Source organism: Suillus paluster, assembly GCF_016628075.1.
Source record: "Suillus paluster strain FC165 chromosome Unknown EDB91scaffold_67, whole genome shotgun sequence".
Classification (NCBI taxonomy): domain Eukaryota; kingdom Fungi; phylum Basidiomycota; class Agaricomycetes; order Boletales; family Suillaceae; genus Suillus; species Suillus paluster.
The window spans coordinates 30,556-49,240 of NW_024537627.1; the positions used below are offsets into that span (position 1 = coordinate 30,556).

General features: G+C 49.5%; 7 protein-coding genes across 7 annotated transcripts; 2 read left to right on the top strand and 5 right to left on the bottom strand.

The window, feature by feature from the left end:
• The first annotated feature begins 770 nt into the window (after window positions 1–770).
• EDB91DRAFT_736476 (Gpr1 family protein) lies at window positions 771–2,371 on the top strand. Its single transcript, XM_041328237.1, has 4 exons — window positions 771–992; window positions 1,048–1,220; window positions 1,463–1,616; window positions 1,670–2,371. Exons 1-4 carry the CDS (start codon window positions 880–882, stop codon window positions 1,908–1,910), a joined length of 681 nt encoding a protein of 226 aa, XP_041173248.1. The 5' UTR covers window positions 771–879; the 3' UTR covers window positions 1,911–2,371.
• A 20-nt stretch (window positions 2,372–2,391) lies between these two features.
• On the bottom strand, window positions 2,392–4,411 carry EDB91DRAFT_1085234 (uncharacterized protein; the record flags this gene model as incomplete). Its single annotated transcript, XM_041315874.1, has 9 exons — window positions 2,392–2,448; window positions 2,528–2,660; window positions 2,920–3,117; window positions 3,216–3,275; window positions 3,326–3,430; window positions 3,618–3,672; window positions 3,715–3,850; window positions 4,133–4,264; window positions 4,373–4,411. The coding sequence occupies 9 exons, from the start codon at window positions 4,409–4,411 to the stop codon at window positions 2,392–2,394; spliced, it is 915 nt and encodes a 304-aa protein (XP_041173249.1).
• A 1,592-nt stretch (window positions 4,412–6,003) lies between these two features.
• EDB91DRAFT_1059107 (NAP-domain-containing protein) lies at window positions 6,004–7,314 on the top strand (the record flags this gene model as incomplete). The annotated part of the gene is made up of 4 exons (XM_041314216.1): window positions 6,004–6,363; window positions 6,419–6,908; window positions 6,958–7,133; window positions 7,186–7,314. The coding sequence occupies 4 exons, from the start codon at window positions 6,004–6,006 to the stop codon at window positions 7,312–7,314; spliced, it is 1,155 nt and encodes a 384-aa protein (XP_041173250.1).
• A 341-nt stretch (window positions 7,315–7,655) lies between these two features.
• Window positions 7,656–9,370, bottom strand: EDB91DRAFT_736652 (uncharacterized protein). The gene is made up of 9 exons (XM_041328238.1): window positions 9,256–9,370; window positions 9,124–9,196; window positions 8,834–9,071; window positions 8,711–8,778; window positions 8,574–8,656; window positions 8,469–8,519; window positions 8,245–8,418; window positions 7,999–8,190; window positions 7,656–7,942 (listed from the first exon to the last, which is right to left on the bottom strand). Exons 1-9 carry the CDS (start codon window positions 9,334–9,336, stop codon window positions 7,838–7,840), a joined length of 1,065 nt encoding a protein of 354 aa, XP_041173251.1. The 5' UTR covers window positions 9,337–9,370; the 3' UTR covers window positions 7,656–7,837.
• A 1,018-nt stretch (window positions 9,371–10,388) lies between these two features.
• EDB91DRAFT_1059064 (uncharacterized protein) lies at window positions 10,389–10,799 on the bottom strand (the record flags this gene model as incomplete). The annotated part of the gene is made up of 1 exon (XM_041314212.1): window positions 10,389–10,799. A coding segment is annotated over one exon (411 nt), but the record flags the coding sequence as incomplete, so codon positions are not given.
• A 1,083-nt stretch (window positions 10,800–11,882) lies between these two features.
• Window positions 11,883–13,507, bottom strand: EDB91DRAFT_1155603 (uncharacterized protein). The gene has a single exon (XM_041319602.1). The coding sequence runs from the start codon at window positions 13,196–13,198 to the stop codon at window positions 12,179–12,181; it is 1,020 nt and encodes a 339-aa protein (XP_041173253.1). The 5' UTR covers window positions 13,199–13,507; the 3' UTR covers window positions 11,883–12,178.
• A 1,271-nt stretch (window positions 13,508–14,778) lies between these two features.
• Window positions 14,779–18,621, bottom strand: EDB91DRAFT_1155614 (uncharacterized protein). The gene is made up of 5 exons (XM_041319603.1): window positions 18,271–18,621; window positions 18,104–18,214; window positions 17,755–18,033; window positions 15,806–17,691; window positions 14,779–15,720 (listed from the first exon to the last, which is right to left on the bottom strand). Exons 1-5 carry the CDS (start codon window positions 18,544–18,546, stop codon window positions 14,877–14,879), a joined length of 3,396 nt encoding a protein of 1,131 aa, XP_041173254.1. The 5' UTR covers window positions 18,547–18,621; the 3' UTR covers window positions 14,779–14,876.
• Between the last annotated feature and the right edge of the window lie 64 nt (window positions 18,622–18,685).

The window sequence follows — 18,685 nt, forward strand, 5'->3', positions numbered from 1 at the left end:
GCTGACGTGTTCCAGACAACAACCATCAAATACATATCACTGTACACCACAAAGTGCATTGATGCGGCAAACACCGAGAAAACGCGTTGTTAATACCAACTTGCCACCGTCTCGTCCACTCACTGAGTCTCTCGGACGTATTGAGCTCACCAAGTTTGTAACGGCGCACCCACTAGTCTTGAATAAATTAGAACTTTAAACAGCCGACCTGCTCGCTTCAACGGAATTGCTGTCGCTGTCTGACACAGATCAGATTGGTGAAGTGATCTCCGGCCGCTTGATCTGGGCCCAGGCATGAGCAAGTGAGGTGCGCAAGAGGTGCGGCGCGTGTGATCAGCAGGGGATTGCTTTTTGACAGTCTGACTTTCCGGAGGTTTTGCTTTTTGATGCTTCCGCCGGGTGCTTTCTGAGATTGAATAGATTTTCATAATCCGGGGAAGCGAAATGATGTCAACAAACGCCAAGACTATAAATTTCTCAGGAAGCACCGAAGACTCTTTGTACTCCGACCGGGGCATTGCCTCTCCAATGCGGCGGCCGTTTGTTCGTTTGTTTTACAGCGTTGATTGCGGAGCCCATGGTGAGCGCAAACGATCAAGTTGAGAGCCTTGAAAGGTTGGCGTGGCACAAAGTAAATTGGTCGGTTAGAGGCGGGACTTAATCGGAGAGTCGGTTAGACTAGGCTACTAGTGTCTGAGTCGGTTAGGTCATCATTTTGAATTCCGCGTCGTGAGGCATGCTTAGTCATACGCCAGTTTCCCGGTTTCTTTTTCGGTTCTCCCTCTAGATAAAAGCGGGCTTGATTTTTTGTTGGTCCTTCGTGTTCCCTTCAACTTCTTTTCCGCCTTCTGTGACACAACTCGCTCATTAGTCCTCATCATGTCTGACACCGAGAAGGCCATGGATACCCAGAACCACATCCAGAACTATGAGGGGCGGGCGCACTTCAATGCACCTCCTCCCCAAATGCGTATCGCCAACCCTGGTGCACTGTAAGTTTTTCGTGTTTTTCGTGCCCGCCAGCGTTTGGGACTCATTATAATCCAGAGGGTTGTTCTCTTTCGCGTCCACGACATTTATTCTTTCTCTATACAATGTCGGCGCGCGCGGAATTGCTGTCCCTAACGTTGTCGTCGGTATGGCATGCTTCTGTGGTGGTCTCGCCCAGCTTCTCGCTGGTATGTGGGAGTTTCCACGCGGCAATGTGTTTGGTGCAACAGGTTCGTCACTCGTTCACGTTCGTGCCTTTGCCCGCCCGGTCTATCGTTTTATTCCTTGATCCACAACGCGATCGCCGTGGTCATGTGACCTGGATCTTGGAGCTACACTATTTTTGGTCAAGCTGTTCCTGCGCTCAAGCGGAACATTCTGCAATAGACAACGAATTGACATGTATTCTTGATTTCATCGGGCGTTTTGATGTGACAAGGAAATCTAATACTAACCGCGTTTCGTTCGTCAGCTTTCACCTCCTACGGCGCTTTCTGGATGTCATATGCCACTATCTTGATCCCCAACTCTGGCATTCTCGCTGCGTACGACGGTCATGAGGATGAACTTGGTCAGGCCCTCGGCATTTACCTGATCACCTGGTTTGTTTTCACGTTCTTACTCATGTGCGTTGTGATCTCTTTTGGCTGTTATGCAACATCTAATATGTCCCGAATAGGATTGGGGCGCTCCGCCGCAACCTCAGCTTCGTTGCACTTCTGTTCTTCTTGTGTATCACCTTCGTGCTCCTCGCGGTCGGCGCTTGGTCAGGCACTGTCAATCTCACCAAGGCTGGCGGAGGCTTTGGTATGCTGACTGCCGGGATTGCATACTACTGCGGTCTGTCGGAGTTGCTCGTCAAGGGCGAGAGCTGGTTTGTCCTCCCTCTTGGACAGATCAAGCAAGGTCGCGTAGATTGAATGTCGGGTTGATTGGGTACGCGTGGGATAGATCTGAGTCTAACACTTCTTGCTTTGCGGACGCGATAGAGTTATATCACGACTAGGTCTTCTTTTCTATTCCAATTACCCATCTCTATGCATTCCCCTTAAAAGCGGTTACATTCAATATTTCCACCCCACTACCCCTTTGTCCTTGCATACCCTGCGATACCATCCTCCAATCTCACGACGCCTTTCGCACTCCTATTCCTCACGGTCTTGAACCTGTAAACCACTCCTTTGGCTTTGGATTCCCATGTCTCGCGCATTCACCATTTCAAACCTTTTGTTACCGTATTCAACTGATTCGTAATGTTGGCAATGCGACGATTGAACATCTCACCGTTGTGCAATGTGTCATGAATAATGTAGATCCGGTAATCTGATATCAAACTTCCATCATTCGCTGATCATGGTACGGTGGATGGAAGTTTGCGAATGTTTGAACATGAACTTCCTTTTAGAAGCCTTTAGATTGGAGAAGTTTTCCTAATCCCACACACTTCCTAGGGGTATCCTAAAATTAACAATCAATGGTGATCAGTGGAGTTGTACAGCATTTCGGGCGCTTTGGTGACCACAAATACTTATCATACTCCGCTCTCATGTTTCAGGTTCCCCCTGGTGACTGGAGTAGGTGAGAGCAGGCCTTGATGGGAAGGATGACCGCCCTCACGCTCAAATCGGAGAAGAAGCGTGAGGGATACAGCAGTTGAGGGAAGACATGGCCTGTGATACGTATGCAGCAGTCGTTCCAAACATGTGGGCGATGGGGTTAAGGAGTCTCCGTCTACACAAGCCATGTACTCAATCTTATCTAGGCTGTTCTGGGTCCAGATGCTATCTATCAAGAAAGAACGACCGATCTTTCATCTAACTACATAGGGGTACTTAATGTCACTATATCGCAAACATGGGCGACGCGTAAAACCCATTGATACCATTTTCAGCGCATTTGATCCTCTGACGCGACAGATGAAGGGCGCACTGTACGCATGCGTGACCGGAGCCAAGTCGGGCCTCGTTGATTTGAATTGCCACGAGGACTTCTTGAGTCACTTCGACAAAGAGGACGGGGCCGAATAGTGGATGGAGATATCTGTTGAACTTGCGTTGACCTATACCCCTGTCCACTGTTTGCCGAGGTTTAGGGAATACCGCACAATCGAACAGATGGTTGGATGCCCTATATTTCGGCAGTCGCATCCCCCGTGATCCTGGCAAACCCGGGGTGGCCGAAAGATACCGTGACATGGAAGGTAAACTTGAGGGCGGTAAACGCACCGAGGTGTGTATGAGGCAGGATCCTCGAGAGAGATTAGCGTATAGTGCGGAAACACGTCACTGTAAAACAGAGCATCAGTCACAGGTATCCAAAGGGGACGATAACTCACAGTTGACAGAATCCATTGCTCCTGCAAGTCAAGTCGCCGACATTAAAGGAAGAATCTATGCGTGCCTGTTCCGCAGATGAATTTGCTGCCAAGAAGGGAATGAGACTGCATGAACGGCACGAAGGAACCCTGAGAGTCTATCTTCAATGGAATGGACATTCTGTTCGAAGCATTAAGTCCACCCCAACTCGAGTTGCGAAACAGAAATTTGGCTAGAATTAATCCTTGGAACATAAAATCTGGAGCTGGGACACCTAAGCGACTAACCATCCCCTGATCATGAGCGATGTACCTATTGGCCTGAACAGACCCAGAAGTTCTGACCTCCTCGTGGTACCCCGCTTCGCCTTTGAGATCAGAATCAGAATATCTTCGTTAGGAGAACTCACGACGCGTGCCACAGCGAGACAGCCCAGCAAGTTGATGTTGTCGCTTGTCCTGACTTATTATCCAGCGGAGGAGTACGGATTCTTCAGATCTCCCTGGGCACGACTCAGAGGCCGTGGTAACGGATTGACCAAAAAGCTATCGGTAGAAGAGCTAGAGCCACTAGTCAAGAAATCGGGTGGGTATCCCATCCTAGACTGGTGGCTGAGCTGCCATGGTAGAAGGAGGTGGGGCGACGAGAAGGTACAGTGATGAGTGTCGTGTTGTGAGGGGGCATTAATATTGACGAGGAGAGGAATGTAACACATAACTTCAGTGTTGGGAGACAAGCTGAGATACAACTGCTCGACGAGACGCGAATTTATAAGGTGAGATGCGATGCAATATTAATGTGTATATTTGGCCATCTACGCTCATTACAGTTCCAGGTATTGAGATACCACGGACGTCGCGTGACTGGATGATGCGAAGGTCAAGATACCGATCCTTGACCGGTCCGATTTCCATGAAGGCAGGTCTTAAAGCCAAAAGCAAAGTCATTTCGAGCAATTTCTGCAAGATGTGAACAAAGGTGCACATGGTTACTATTATACCTTGGCCGGACGAACCACTCTATTGGCCGGCCAAACCATCCTATCGGGTTTAATTGGTCGATGGTACCCTTGTATCGTTGGCGCGCAAAGTCATGTCCTTGGTCATATTGGTCTTGGTCCGAGTCAGGCCCTAGGTAGTTTGCGTTTGCGCCAACGTCAGTCGTCTGAGGTTGAAACACACTTGTCTCCGTGATCCGACATGAGTACGATCAAAGCATCAAGTACACCGCTGTGCTCAATTGCACTGCCTAATCGTAAGATCAGCCACAGTAGACTTTGACAGTCATACTTATAGCACCTCGGACCGCAGCCCTGCTGCTAGAGTATTTCATCTTCAATTCTTGGTTGCGGCGGCTTCAAGAAAATCAACATCTGACAAATATGGGCGACGCGATTAGAAGCGGATTAGGCACGCGATCGCACGTATGGTCCGGGGCGCTTTACACAGATGGTTCCCTATGAGTCAACTTGAGCCCCATGGCAGGCCAACGGAAGGCACTTGAACGCAATAAGAAGCCCTGAGAATACAGTGACGAATCTGGCCGATTTGTTCGGATGGGAATTCAGAGGGACAGAGATAGAAGGGATAACGTAATATGGCGGGCCAGGGATGGGGAGGGAATAAGGGGGCTGTGGGAGACGCTACCAGCCAATGAGTTCTCAGTGGGTCTCACGAGTCTCTATTTTGGACGAGGCTCAAAGGACGAAGATTCTTTTAACTATGGCAGATGTGGTATTCCTGGCAGTGGTGGTCAGAAATTGATCTACGCAGTTGCAGCGAGGGAGCAGTTTATCCAGGTACACTTCGGGGAGCTGCGCCGTGGCGTAGAACTGAAGTGGACATCCAAATACCGTGCGACGCCTTCAGGTAGACGCTGTCCTGAATAGGTGTCACCTTGAAGCCAACTCTTTAATTGAGTGTTCATTGGAGGCGTGGAAACAAGGTCGTATTGTCATTCCTTTGGCGGATAAGGACTACTAAATGCCAGTGTCAGTACAAGGTAGGCAATTGTCATGGATAAGCTACCATACGTACGCCATAAGCGAGCTCTTGGGGCAGAATGAGTCATCCTCATCGCAGGTGGCCGAGGAGCTGACATTTTAATGACACTTCACTGCTTCTTGGCTTGGTCTGGCGGCTCTCGAAACGTCGGTCATGCCACGAAAATACAGCTGAGCTGACGCACATCTGGGTCTCGATTGTCAAAAGTTAACTCTATGAGAGGTGCGTCTTGGTAGCCGAACTTGTGCTAATACGGAGACGTACAAGGGCAGAGGGGACCCGAGCGGTGCAGGTTATACATCCTCGCGATATCCACGCGCACACACCTTATGACATATTCGCGGTGGCTATTATTTCCATCCATGGCAAGCTGCTGTTCAAAAACCAACCAGATGGCTGAATCAAGCAAGAAACGAGGCATGAAATGGGTCTATATCGGCTGGTATGATAGAAGTGAGTAGCGTGTTCTAACACATAGCGCAGATCATACCCGAGAATTCAAAGGCCCCTGACTCGCCAGCCAACGCCGCCAACGCCAGCCCTGAGGTGCCAGTGGCCTGAAGGAGCTGGCATGGAACGAACCCTATAAGACACGACTCGGCATGAACCGAAACTCCGCTTGCTTTACATTTGCGCGCTTGTTTACTGATTTTCGACAACAAATTTGCGGGTTAATCTCTTTTCTATCTGCCATCATGTCCTCTAACGTGCCCATTGCTCATGGTGATATTACAGCCCCGACTCCGCAGAACACGCCTTTGACCCACGCTCCCATCGCTGCTGGTCTTTCGCGCCCAACAGTTCCTGACATCTCGGAAGATAATGAGCCAGCCGAAGATGAAATCGATGATGCCATTCAGATGACCGGTGCTCAGGCCGCGATGTTGGGCCTTGTTCAAGGTCGCCTTGCAGATCTAGTTGGAAAGAGCTCTGGGTATATCGAGAGCCTGTCCATCGATGTAAAGAAGAGTGTAGAAGCTTTGAAAGGGGTTCAGGTCAAGCAAAATGAGCTGCAGAACCAATACAAGCGCGAATGCCTAGAACTTGAAAAGAAGGTGCGCGATCATTCTTCAATCCTATGTCGTTGTTCGACGTCTCATGTTGCTTTAGTACCTTGAGCTTCAAAAACCTCATTATGAGCGGAGAAACGCAATCATCTCGGGTGCTTCTCAAGCCACCGCGGAGGAGATCGAAGCTGGCACTCGAGCATCTATCAAGGATGATCCATCCTACACGCCACTTCCCACTGATGAAGGTACACCAGCGGCAATCCCAGAGTTTTGGCTCACTGCGCTGCGCAATCATGTCGGACTCTCGGAGATCATCACAGAACGAGATGCTGGGGCACTCAAGAGCCTCATTGACATTCGGCTATCGTACCTCCCTATCGACTCACCAAAACCAGGATTCAAGATCACCTTTATCTTCAGCCCTAACGAATACTTTGAGAATGAAGTTCTTGACAAGACTTACCTCTATCAGGAGGAGGTGGGCTATTCTGGTGACTTCGTGTACGATCGCGCGATCGGCACGGAAATTAAGTGGAAAGAGGAAAAGGATTTGACGAAGGAGTTCGAGATCAAAAAACAAAGAAACAAGAGTACGATGATCGTATTCTGATCGATAACATCTCTCATCATTGTCTCCAGACACAAATCGCACGCGACTGGTTCGTAAAGCACGCCCGACCGATTCATTTTTCAACTTTTTCTCTCCACCTGTGCCCCCACCCGGAGAAGATGAGGAGTTAGAAGATGAGGACCTCGAAGAACTCGAGGAGAAACTGGAGATGGACTACCAAATCGGCGAGGACCTCAAGGAGAAGGTGAGATCCCCGTAATCATCGGAGTGTTGCTGACTAATCATGAATGCCAAAGATCATTCCCCGTGCCATTGACTATTTCACTGGCAAAGCCCTTGAGTATGACGTTATGGATGAAGACGAGGATGACTTCGACGAGCTGGACGACGAGGATGAGGATGGCCAGTTCGATGATGAGGTATGATCGTCCCACCCACTGGGACGTCACCACTGTGGCTCATCCTTATCAAGGATTCTGATTCCGAGGTTGAGTTGCCAAGACGTCGCGGTCCTCCCAAGGGCCGCGGCGGCTCAAGTGCCGGTGCTGTCAATCCCGAAGAGTGCAAGCAACAGTAGGCGAACATTCCATCTCACGCTTTGGGACGCCACCTTCCAAAAAATCTTCTGTCGTTGCATTTGTTGACATGAATTAATACAATCTCATCCTGCCTGTTGTTACACTGTAAACACACCTTTGCCGTGCAACTCTCATTTTTTCTGACCCAGAACTAGTTTTTCTGTCATTGCTCGAATCTCTTCTACTGAGCCTACTTAATCAGGGCGTTGTATATAGGTTCTTACGTAGGTTTGCTTCAAATTTCCAACTAGCATAATGGAACGTAACCAATGGATGTCGTAGGGGCTTCCTCTGTTTGCGATGTACTACATAGGATGTATTTGCATATTTTTGACTTCGTAAAAGATACATTCACAATTTGTTCATTGTACTACGCTTCAGTTGGAACCTCCGCCTGCGGAGTGAGGCGAACCGCATGCCTTCTCTCACCAGGATTGAAGTCTCCAGTCGCGGAGTGGACAGTAACTCGGTTATCCTGCACACGAGATAGGTTCAATCACGAGGAAGAAGCACGCTGCACGATACACCTACCCAAACAACAACAGTGCCAGGTTTATACCTCGCACGAATCTGGAAGTCGGCGCCCTTCGAAATGTGGTCGAACAAGAATTTCAGGAGGTACTCAGATTCCTCCGTCTTGAAGCCGACGATGCGACGTGTGAAACCCTGGTTCACATAGAGCGCTTTCTCCCCAGTCACGGGATGCCGGCGAACGAGAGGATGCTTCACGACAACGGGATCAGCGTGCGTGGTAATTGAAGGTAAGATGACATCTACCTCGGTCTCGATAGGCTCTCGGCGCACAATCCCGCCACGCCTGATGGAGGCTGCCGCTTGCTCGAAAGCGCTGTGCACGGCGCGCAAGCCTTCAAGGCGTTTCTTGAACTCGGGCGAAAGGCGATTGTACGCCTCTACCTGTGATGCAAAAAGCGTATCACCGCCGACTTCTGGCTGCGCTAAAGTTAGTTCCTGCAGATGAGAACAACGGAGAAGAGATGTACCTGGTCCAGAACGAAGAAGAAAGTGGTTCCGGCAGGTTGTTTCTCGTAGGACTATATGGGGACGTCAGGTGAGGGGCTAGCCTCAGCAGGGGAGGTTGTACTGACAACGTCGGAATGCCATTGGGTACGGTTAATGCGTTCCTCAGGTATGACCTCCTTCAGCCTGTCGTGTTCAGTACCTCTATAAACTACAGCCAAGGTGAGAATAAAAGCCAAGACGTCATGACATTAAACACCCTCACCAACATGGAACTCTGGATATCCCTTGACGTTCCCCGAGGTCGGGTGTCTCTGAATTCGTCCAAAACGCCTGAGAACACAACACCATGAGTCCGTCAAACCGTTCAAAACGCGAGGTACCGCACTTGGCAATTTCAATCTGGCTGTCAGGTCCAATATCTTTGAAGTCCTGATCACGGAAGATGAGGACCTTCCTCTCCGCGGCGTACAGAGCGAGCTCATTAAGGCCCTCCTCGCTCAGCTTGGAAATTTGCACGCCGGAGATCTCGGTCCCGAGGAAGGGGCTCAGATGGTCGACCCTTGTCTCGGGTGTCAACAGGTGCGGCTTAGCAGGGTCCGCCTTGGCACCAGGGTCCGTGTGCTCTGTATCCAATGTCAGTTCCACATCTCTCTTGACGTGAAGACATTTACATACCATAGACTTGCGTTGGAGGGAACTTCTCGTTTACGTCATAATAGGGGTAGTAGAAGGGATATGAAGGACCATTCTGTGTGATCAGGCATGGTCGGAACACGATCGAGAACTGCATTACAAGTTGAAACGTACATCATGCTTTGCAGCTGTTAACTTGAGATCGGCAATGTTGTCTATGACAGGAGGTATAATGTCAGCAACTGAAGGTGCCATTGTAACTGATTGAGTAGTTGAAGTATTAAGGACGATACACACAAAACTGTGATAGATGTCCCTTTATATGCTGAACAGTCAGAGGGTGGGACTCCGATGCCTGCGGTTGTCATCGTGCAGACATGCAATCTCGAAGCCGGATGGCTAATCCATTGCTGCAATAGATAAGGCAGCGTGACATCCTTGTTGCGCAACAATAATAATAGGCCTGTTCGATAGGAGATTGGTCAGAAGACACCGCAGCTGAACACCGAACCTGATGAGATGACGGATCATGGCGAACTAAAGGGAGCTAATGGCGCAAAGTGGCACTGCTCTTCTTCCTTAACTGATGGTATTCTCAAAACATGGACTATGGGTGCATTAGTGTCCCTGGCTAGTATGTGTGTGACTAGGAACTGAGTGTATATGGCGCTCAGTCGAAGGCGGCCGGATGGTTTCTGTCCAACTGACTGATCATGTGTGCCTCCATATCTATGGCGTAATCACAAGAGGTATTGTATCGTATATTAGCTCAAAGTTCGCGAAGTTGTCGCGATATTCACCTGGGAAAAGATAGAGACTAACTCTCCACTGCCGTCCTTGACCCTCGGACCTCGCTTCTAAACATAGGAAATCCCTCATGAATAACAGACTGGCGACAATTTTCATACCAGGTCTATCCATTGGTGGTGCGTCTTTCGTTTACCTCAGCCTGGACACTACACAGTTCAGTATTAATATTGAACACTTAGCTTGACAAAATGTATCGACCGGAATGTGAGTGGCCATATTGTGACATTCAAGTAACCCGGCAACCTATTATACCAAGGTTAGTATTAATATATGTGACTACTGTTATCAAAAGACGACGTTGAAATGGAAATACAGACCGGCTTCCTAAGCGGACATATATATGCTAATGGCCAAGCCATAAGCCAAGTATACCTAGTCATAAGCGGAGTATTTCAGACGTACGAGCCTAAATCAATCAGAACGCATTAGGATACAGCAAACACAACGATTCAACAGTAATGATGTTGCATTTACTCTTATCATGCGTTTGGCATCATTCAAGACCGCCATAAACCTCGATGCCCGGCTTCCGTCGTGATATCCAAATCCCACCGATTGATTGGAATCGAGTCCTCGCCTTCTGCTGTTGGAAGTCCAGGGACTACGCAGCCACTGGATTTGTCCATGTAATAGAAAGCAAGCATCTGTCCCATGATACTGATGCCATGGAGTCGTGGTACCGTGGTTATTTGGTCGAGGCTACGAAATCTTTCCCTCATCTGGTTGTCCGCAGCGATCCTGGCCGAGATGTCATTGACATCACCAGGGGGTTCGATTTCGAGGAAAAAGGCAGGGTTGTCCAGGAATATAACAGCAAATGTGATGACGAAGTCATCAGCAGATCTGCCCTCGGGAAGGCTGGGAGCAAAATTTTCTGGGAGGTCATACAATGGATTGACTGTATACGGATGACCACCGAACGCTTCCCGAGAAGCATGCAGTACACCGGGTAGTCTAGTTTTTGACGGTTTTATCAACCCAAAAAATCGAGTTTAAATTGATCCAACATGGTCGAAAGAAGGTGTCAGCTGCGCGAAGGTTGAAACTGATGATAGGAGAGAAAGCATCGTGGACGGTCGTCCGAAACCCTTGTAGAGCTTACCTAAGCGAGCCGCCAAGTACTCGTGCACCGTGACGGGTCGCGCCCATCTAAGTCATACTTATTCCGTCCCACTCGATCTAATTTGCTCAGGCAATCCCAATCTCAATATATTTCAACACTTGAGTTGTTACAGTCCCAAACTCAGCCACGTCCTCGTACAGTCAAAAAGGTCATTCGTCGGCCCGTAGTCCTGGGATACATTACCAGTCCGGAATGGCTCTATCAATGGGGTCTAGATCACAACCTGCACGTCTACGAGGAGAATGGGGAGGTATATTTCTGGAACACCAAGTTCGAAGCCTTACAGACAATCCACCGACGCATCAATGGGCTGCGAAATACCGCCTTGTGCTTGATCATGACAATCCTAGGAATGTCATCATGGCTCTCACTATTGACAACGACTCTCGACCTTCTCCACCCGAGATGGTGGAGCGTAGGAAGAAACTGCTTCAGGCTGCTATGGAGATCACGGAGGAACCAACGTGGCTGTATACCTCAGGATGATGCATCATGGTGAAGTAGGTCACCTATGGTGGGCTCAGCCTCGTGACTCGCAGATCAGGATACAGCTTTCAGGCCCTACGTCTACGAGCGGCACCTTAATGTATCCAGTAGACTGAAGTGCAATGAGGTGATGCAGTTTGTTCGTTTTATACATGTGGCGACAAATAGTCCCACTCAATAACGATTTTATTTCGCCAGTTTATTTTATCCGCGAGATGTCAGACAACAGATAAATCAGGCACGTTATTGAGTGGTCATATTATTTGCCAGTTTATTTCACAATTGGCAGCAAGTTTGGCATTTGGAGTCGTTCAGTTTTGTCTCGGAACTTTTTGCGACGACGTTCGTGAAATAAACTGGCAAAATAAACTCGTTATTGAGTAGGACTAATGTTGCTGTTTTCGCATTGATAATTTAGCTTTGATTCCCCCGCTACTCCAATCAGCTGCAACCATCAAACTCGTGCTCTTTCCCGCATGTTCATTTTTCCATGCCATTAATTCGACCTGAAGATGGGAGAGAAGAAGACTCGGATGCGGCTCCAAGGCCGATCAGGAAGTTTGACTTTTGTTCTCTGAATTGTAGATACCACGGGAAAAGCCTGTGGGACCGGGTTGAGATCATACTACACAGAATCGGGGGGATGGTCTGGGGAGCTCTATTTGAAGTGAAGTACACTCAACCGCGCTTATAATCCTGTTGATCTACTAGTATCTGCTCTAAGCGCTCGTGAATGAGATAGAGGATTTGGTTGGATGCTGGCGTCTCCAAGAGTAGATACGGCGACCATGTTTTCGACAACACCATATCCTCAGCTGTCAATATGCCATGGCGTTCAGGAGTGAGACGCTTGACCGTATTGCCATACCCTGCTACCAGATCGCCCTCATCAAATTTGAAGAGGTCCATGGGGTCGCTACCGGAGCTGTCATCTTCATCGTCAATTTGATCCCTTTGATAGTGGTGGATGCCGTTTTGTTCAATAGCTTGGTCATCGTCTTCATCCAACCCAGGGAGGGGCTCAGCGCCATCAAACTCTACATCCGCTCCTGCAACTCCTACCGTTTCTCGCTCGGCAATCCGATAGGTCCACCAAAATCCCGTAGCTGCGATTAAAATGACAGAGTCTTGGTGTGGGCGCATCCTGAACAGGTTTGCTGCTTGGTAAACAACCTGATGCTGTGCAACATTCATCATTCCAGCAGCATCCAAGAGCGCTTCAGTGACGGAGTGGCAGCGTCTACCAGAGCGCTTTATCTCGCACAGCAATGGAATGCCGACATATGCGACCCTGCGTCCTAAACCCCACATGTTATTGATATGGCGCTGACGCACGCGAGGAAGCTTGCGGGTGATGGCAAAATCTGGCACGAGAGCATGATCGACAGCACACGTAGAACTCGCGATGGAGGCGAAGGTCAAATCACCCATATCCTGAGGTTCCCCAACTTCACCAGGTTGCTCATTGTCCGAGTCGTACCATAAGTAGCACTGGGGATGCACAGCAAGACGACGTGAAGTCGCCACCAAGTCTGCGAAAATCAATCCCCATGGCTCGTACCAGGGGAATTCCAGATTCCTCGGGTTCCACTGCCGGCTGTATGCAGCGGAACAGGACAAGCGAAACTTGCTCTGCGAGGCAGGATTAAGGATGCGACCAGGTAAGCAGAAGTCGATGTGGGGGGCAGATGCGGCCATTGCAAATGAATGCTTTTGGAGTTGTGTGGCAGTGGGAAATTGTTGCGGACCACGGGTACGATAGACACTGATGAGCAGCGATAACCACGATCAGCTCAATTAAAAACTGGTCATGCTGCCGCAGTGCTCACATGATGTTATTAATGTTCTTGAGTGATGTGCAGGTTCCACTTAAAGTTATAAGCAAGGCTGAAGCTGCAACACAATCGAGGGTCAAGTTTCATGCTTTATATCACCCCAAGATAGAATTTTGGGACTCAGCATGATTCAGAATCTCCGCATGTTCGTAGACGTTGTCTTCGCCGTTCGGTCACCGATGCCGTATTCAATATTGTCAAACACATGGGGTTATTCGTGCCACTGCCACGTGAGTCGTCACGTGAGTCTGGTGTTCAAAGGATTGAATTTCCATCCACTTCAGACTTGTTCATCTCGCTGCCTCCCATGTAAGTTATGCCGTTTCTTGCGTTCCACTCACGATTTTCTGATTTGCTCAGGAACTCCCAATCTCAAGATGTTTCAATACCTGAGTTGTCGCAGTCCCAAACCCAACCACGTCCTCGTACAGTCAAAAAGGTCATTCGTCGGCCCAAAGTCCTGGGATACATTGCCACCCCAGAATCACTCTATCAATGGGGTCTAGATCACAACCTGCACGTATACAAGAAGAATGGGGAGGTGGATGCCTGGAACACCCAGTTCGAAGCCTTACAGACAATTATGCGACGCACCAACAGGGCTGCGAAATACCGCCTTGTGCTTGATCCGGACAATCCTAGAAATGTCATCACAGCTCTCACTATCGACAACGACTCTCGTCCTTCTCCACCTGAGATGGTAGAGCGTAGGAAGAACCTGCTTATGGCTGCTATGGAGATCACGGAGGAACCAACGTGGATGTATGCCTCGGGTTGATGCATCATGGTGAGGTAGGTCACCTATAGTGGGCTTAGCCTTGTGACTCGCTGACCAGGATATAGCTTTCAGGCCCTACGCCTACGAATGGCACCTTAATTTATCCAGCAGACTGAAGTGCGATGAGGTGATGCAGTTTGTTCGTTTTACACATGTGGTAACCAATGTAGCTGTTCTTGTATTGATTAGCTTTGATTCCCCCGCTACTCCAATCAGCTGCGACCATCACGCTTGTGTTCAGATCAGTAAGGGTTAGCGCTGTTATCATCTTGTATGGCGTTCCTAGCCCCACATCTAAAAAAAGTCGAACCGGTCAAAACAAGTTGAAAACTTGTTTTCAACAGAAGCCTGTATGTAGCCGAGCGCTTAGCGTCGCCTGAGTATCTCTCCACCAATGTGAACGTAAACTAGGCAGTCTCTCAGATGCAGCAACTGCAGCAGTCCTTGCTTGCAAAAATTTCCGGTGGTGAACATGTAGAGTAGGACTGACCAACCTTGCGAGTGACATGGTAAGTTTGAATGCAATATACATATAGCACTACATTCGAATTCGCGATAGTGTGGTGTTACAAGTCCCATATATGAACCAGCCGCCGATCCCAACCGCCGTCACAGCTTCTGTAATCTACAATCACCTTAATTGAATAACCCCACAAGTCAACGTGGAGCGTATGTATTTAGTACTGTATTAATGCCTACTCACTACGCACCATCCTTAAAGAGAAAAAAAACATAAGACAAAAAATCACCCCGCCACCCAACATCACTCCCCCTTGTCCCCACACGCCGCCAACGCAACCCCAATAGCCTTGGCCACATCATCCGGCGACAACGAGCCAGACGCACTCCGATCATACCCATGCATCGACTCCCACGTCACCGTCACAGCCTCCCCCACCTCAGGCTGCGGCCAATCCATCCTCTCCTCCAAAGCCTCCAACGGTGTCAACGTCCCATCCGAGTCCAGTTCAGGTTCCGAGTCCGGTGACGACGAACGCGAAGAGTGCGAAGATATAGGCATACGCGTGTATGGTAGGTATAACCACTTCGCATCGCCGATATAAACCCGCGGTCGCTCGATAGCTTTACCCTTACCCTTCCCTCCGTAGCTTTCCTCTGGGACGAGAGGAGGAATTGCTACGCAGGGCTCGAGGTCTCTATATGTGCGGATCTTCCACTCGCGTAGCGGCGTTCCGATGAATACTCTTGGTTTCTTCTTCGGCTTCGCTTTTGCTTTCTGTTTCGATTGTCCGTTTGGGGCGCACTGCTTCGAGGGTTGTAGGGGTGGGGCGGAGGCGCTGGCGTCGTCAATGAATGCGCGACCGACACGTTGGCCTTCAAGACCATATACGTGAGCCCAGAACATCGTCTGTGGTGCACTTTTGGGAGGCTCGGGCGTCATTGGTCCGTCCTGAACTTGATCTGGATGGGAATCGTCAGGCACGAGTAAAATGCCTGACTTGGTACGTGATCCCGCAAATCCGCCTCCGCGCATGGAAATATACTCCTCCCCACGTTTTCGCGAGCATATTGAGCAGTTACAAGTACCAGTGCAGATGGGGCAGATAAAATTCTTGCTATTGCGGACAAACGCGATCTCAGGGTACCTGAGTAACCATATGGGGGGTGATGTATGACGCAACACAATCAATGAGGAAAGGATATGAAATCAAGGAGAGGAAGACAACAGACCGCTGAGTGATGCATCGGTCGCAGAATAGTTTCCCGCATGTTTGACGGCCTACGCGTTTGGAACATTGCATTTTGGGTTTGGTATGGGTCCGCCGGCATTGGTGGCAAAAGCTAGGGGCTTCGGGCTCTTCCTCTTCCTGCGGCGTAGCTAGAGCAGGAGGAAGTTTATGGACCTTGAGGGGTTTCATTTCCGGAAGAGGAGGTACAGATACAGCAGGAGACGCTGAACCTGAACCTTGTGACGGCACAAACGACCCATCAGAGCCTTCACGGATGCCCGATCGACGAATCCGTATCTTGAGACTCGGTCGAGCTCCAGGTTGTGCAGATGGACCAGTAACCGCTTCAGCAGTCCACCTCACATCATTCCCAACTTCCAAGTCGTTCAGCTTTCTCGCCGAGCTTGTCGCATCGCCTTCATCCGTGACTGACACAGACTCACTCGTGCGATATTTGATCTGGACATTTCTTCGAGACTTGCCAGGCGTGTTGCCTGAGAGCACTGGGGCTTCCTGCGACAAGGACACCCCTGGAGGTCTGCGCACGTATATGATAGGACCTGCTGGTAGCTGCTTCGTTTTTTTAAGACTTGTTGACGGGGATACGAGAGAGGAAGGTAGTTTGGGAGGCGGTTCACTGCCACCAAGCAGCGATGGATCAATTGTACCTACGCTGCCTGAAGGAGAATCACTTTCGGACGATAGGCTCTTTTGCTCAACGGCATCAGGTGTCAGAGACCACTGGCTTTCCTCGAGTTCGAAATTAGCGTCGAGGTCACGGGAAAGATCAGTGGCGTACGAGGCACTGAACTCTAGTAGGGAAGAAGAATTCGGCGCGAGTTTCGGACTAGAAGGTACTCCGAAAAAACTGTCCTTTGCATCTTCTCGCGTGTCCAATGCTGCGTCAGAGGGTAGCTGCATGGTGTTGTGCAAGAAAGCATGATATGCATTTGACGCGGAGCGAGTGTCCTTGATGCCTGAGGGATACAATTTTGCGGGAGAATCTCCGAGGTCGTTTAAATATTGATCCATCTCCGTGCCGAGGTCGAGGGTTTGATCTCCTTCCAGTGTGTTATAGTGCGAGATGTCATCGTTAGACTTGGACGAAGATGGGACGTTCCATAGCTCTAAATCCTGCTTAGTCCCACCCTCGCGAGAGGAACGCTTGCGTGCCCACTGTTCTGTCACAGACGCTTTGATATCCGGCCTCCATTCAAACAGCGGGGCGAGGACACGAGGCAGGATAGGTTCATCTTCTTTCTCGTCGTTCTCGTCCGGGACCGCAAGACTTTTCATCTGCGCAATCATCTCTGGCAAGCCCTCTTGTAGCCGAGCGTAGTAACGCTGAAGGCGACGGACGTGGATCCAATAGGTATTCGACTGCCATATATTGTCGAAATCCGGTGAAAAGTCTGGTAGCTCGTGGATGTCAAGTTCGGTGGCAGGATATTGAGCGTCCAAGATCTGAGCGGGTACCGTGGACACGCCATCTCCGAAACTTTCAGGGATGCGAGGCTTGTATTTCCGTTTTGGACGTACAGGAGCTGGGGGTGGACGTTCGCGTGAGTGTTCACGCTCCTTTCCCTTCCGACCGAGAGGGGGTGGTGGCGACTTGTTATTTTGAGCGAATGCTGCGGCCAGGGCATGGCTTACTGATGGGTGCTCCACGCCCTGCTGAGGTGCGCTGGAGGACGCTTTGGGGGAGGACCTGTAATCGGCCCTGGCCATGCCCTTGGGAAAGGGTGGGACAGATACACAGTCGAGGATGACGCGTCTGCGACGCTTGCGGGAAGGTGGAGGTGTGAATAGGGAACCGCCTATTTCCAGTGAGGGTGACGGAGAACGGGCAGGACTTGAAGATGAATCGGGTTCGGGAGCTGGTTCAGTCTGAAATCAACAGTAAGAAAATGGTTCGGGATTGATGCAACGTTTAGGTGTACGGTTACGTACAAGCATGTCGTCCACAACCATCTCCTCGTCCTCATTGTCATTATCAATGCTATCGATGGCATTCTTGATAGCATTATATCTCAAAGTGGCGTCGTCGTCGTCATCGTCGTTAGTCAATTCAATAACGTCGTCATGAGCAAACGTTGGGTTTGAGCGAGGGCGTATAGACATGTCGAGTAAAGCCAAGTTAGACTCCGCGGCATAGCGTGAAGTGGGCGCACTACGGCTACTGTGCTGTAATGGAGAAGAATACGATTCAGACTGAATCGAAACGTTGTCCTGTAGGAGAACGAAGAATACGTAAACATGATTAGTTCTGTCAGATGTCATTGATTCAAGACGCGCTCACGGTAACCGAGGGGTCGCGACTATGCTGGAATGGAAACATTGTATCAAGACTAGACGATTGAAAGAGTTCAGGCATATGTGCAGGTGAATGCGTGTCAATCATTGACACGCGCTGAGTGGAGCGTAAATCACAATGAATATCATTGACTCTGAGAAACACGAACATACCTCGATTGAAGCACGCGCAGCAAATTGAGCAACGCGGTTTTTGTCAAATATGTCGTTCATTGAAGATGGTTGATCGATTATATAGCAATCCGAGTCTTGTTCATTAGCTTGTTCAGATGATGTACTAGAAGGATATGATGCAGGGGTGGGATCTAGGTTACTCGACGTTGAGAACGATGTCAAAGGTACATCTTTGGGTGAGCGAGGATGGTATGAGCTGGATGATATATGGCCGTCCCAATTCATGAGCTCTGAGTATTCAGAGCCTTTCATCATCGTCGACCGCGGCGAGCAGCCGACAAAGTCACTTCACCCAAAAAAGGGTGATCGGCAATTCCCGTACATAATGACCAGGCGAACTTTAGTCTTTTTTACTTCCAATCATTGATCGATGATCAGCGTTAGTGGAGGTCCA

Coding starts and splice junctions, on each gene's coding strand:
- EDB91DRAFT_736476 (XM_041328237.1), top strand. CDS start 880: ATGTCTGACACCGAGAAGGCCATGGATACCCAGAACCACATCCAGAAC. Junction 993..1,047: donor ATCGCCAACCCTGGTGCACT/GTAAGTTTTTCG, acceptor ATTATAATCCAG/AGGGTTGTTCTCTTTCGCGT. Junction 1,617..1,669: donor GTTTTCACGTTCTTACTCAT/GTGCGTTGTGAT, acceptor TGTCCCGAATAG/GATTGGGGCGCTCCGCCGCA.
- EDB91DRAFT_736652 (XM_041328238.1), bottom strand. CDS start 9,336: ATGGCACCTTCAGTTGCTGACATTATACCTCCTGTCATAGACAACATT. Junction 8,779..8,833: donor AGCCAGATTGAAATTGCCAA/GTGCGGTACCTC, acceptor TTGTGTTCTCAG/GCGTTTTGGACGAATTCAGA. Junction 8,191..8,244: donor GAGAGCCTATCGAGACCGAG/GTAGATGTCATC, acceptor GTTGTCGTGAAG/CATCCTCTCGTTCGCCGGCA.
- EDB91DRAFT_1155603 (XM_041319602.1), bottom strand. CDS start 13,198: ATGGCCGCATCTGCCCCCCACATCGACTTCTGCTTACCTGGTCGCATC.
- EDB91DRAFT_1155614 (XM_041319603.1), bottom strand. CDS start 18,546: ATGATGAAAGGCTCTGAATACTCAGAGCTCATGAATTGGGACGGCCAT. Junction 18,215..18,270: donor CTGCGCGTGCTTCAATCGAG/GTATGTTCGTGT, acceptor CGCTCCACTCAG/CGCGTGTCAATGATTGACAC. Junction 15,721..15,805: donor GACCGATGCATCACTCAGCG/GTCTGTTGTCTT, acceptor ATGGTTACTCAG/GTACCCTGAGATCGCGTTTG.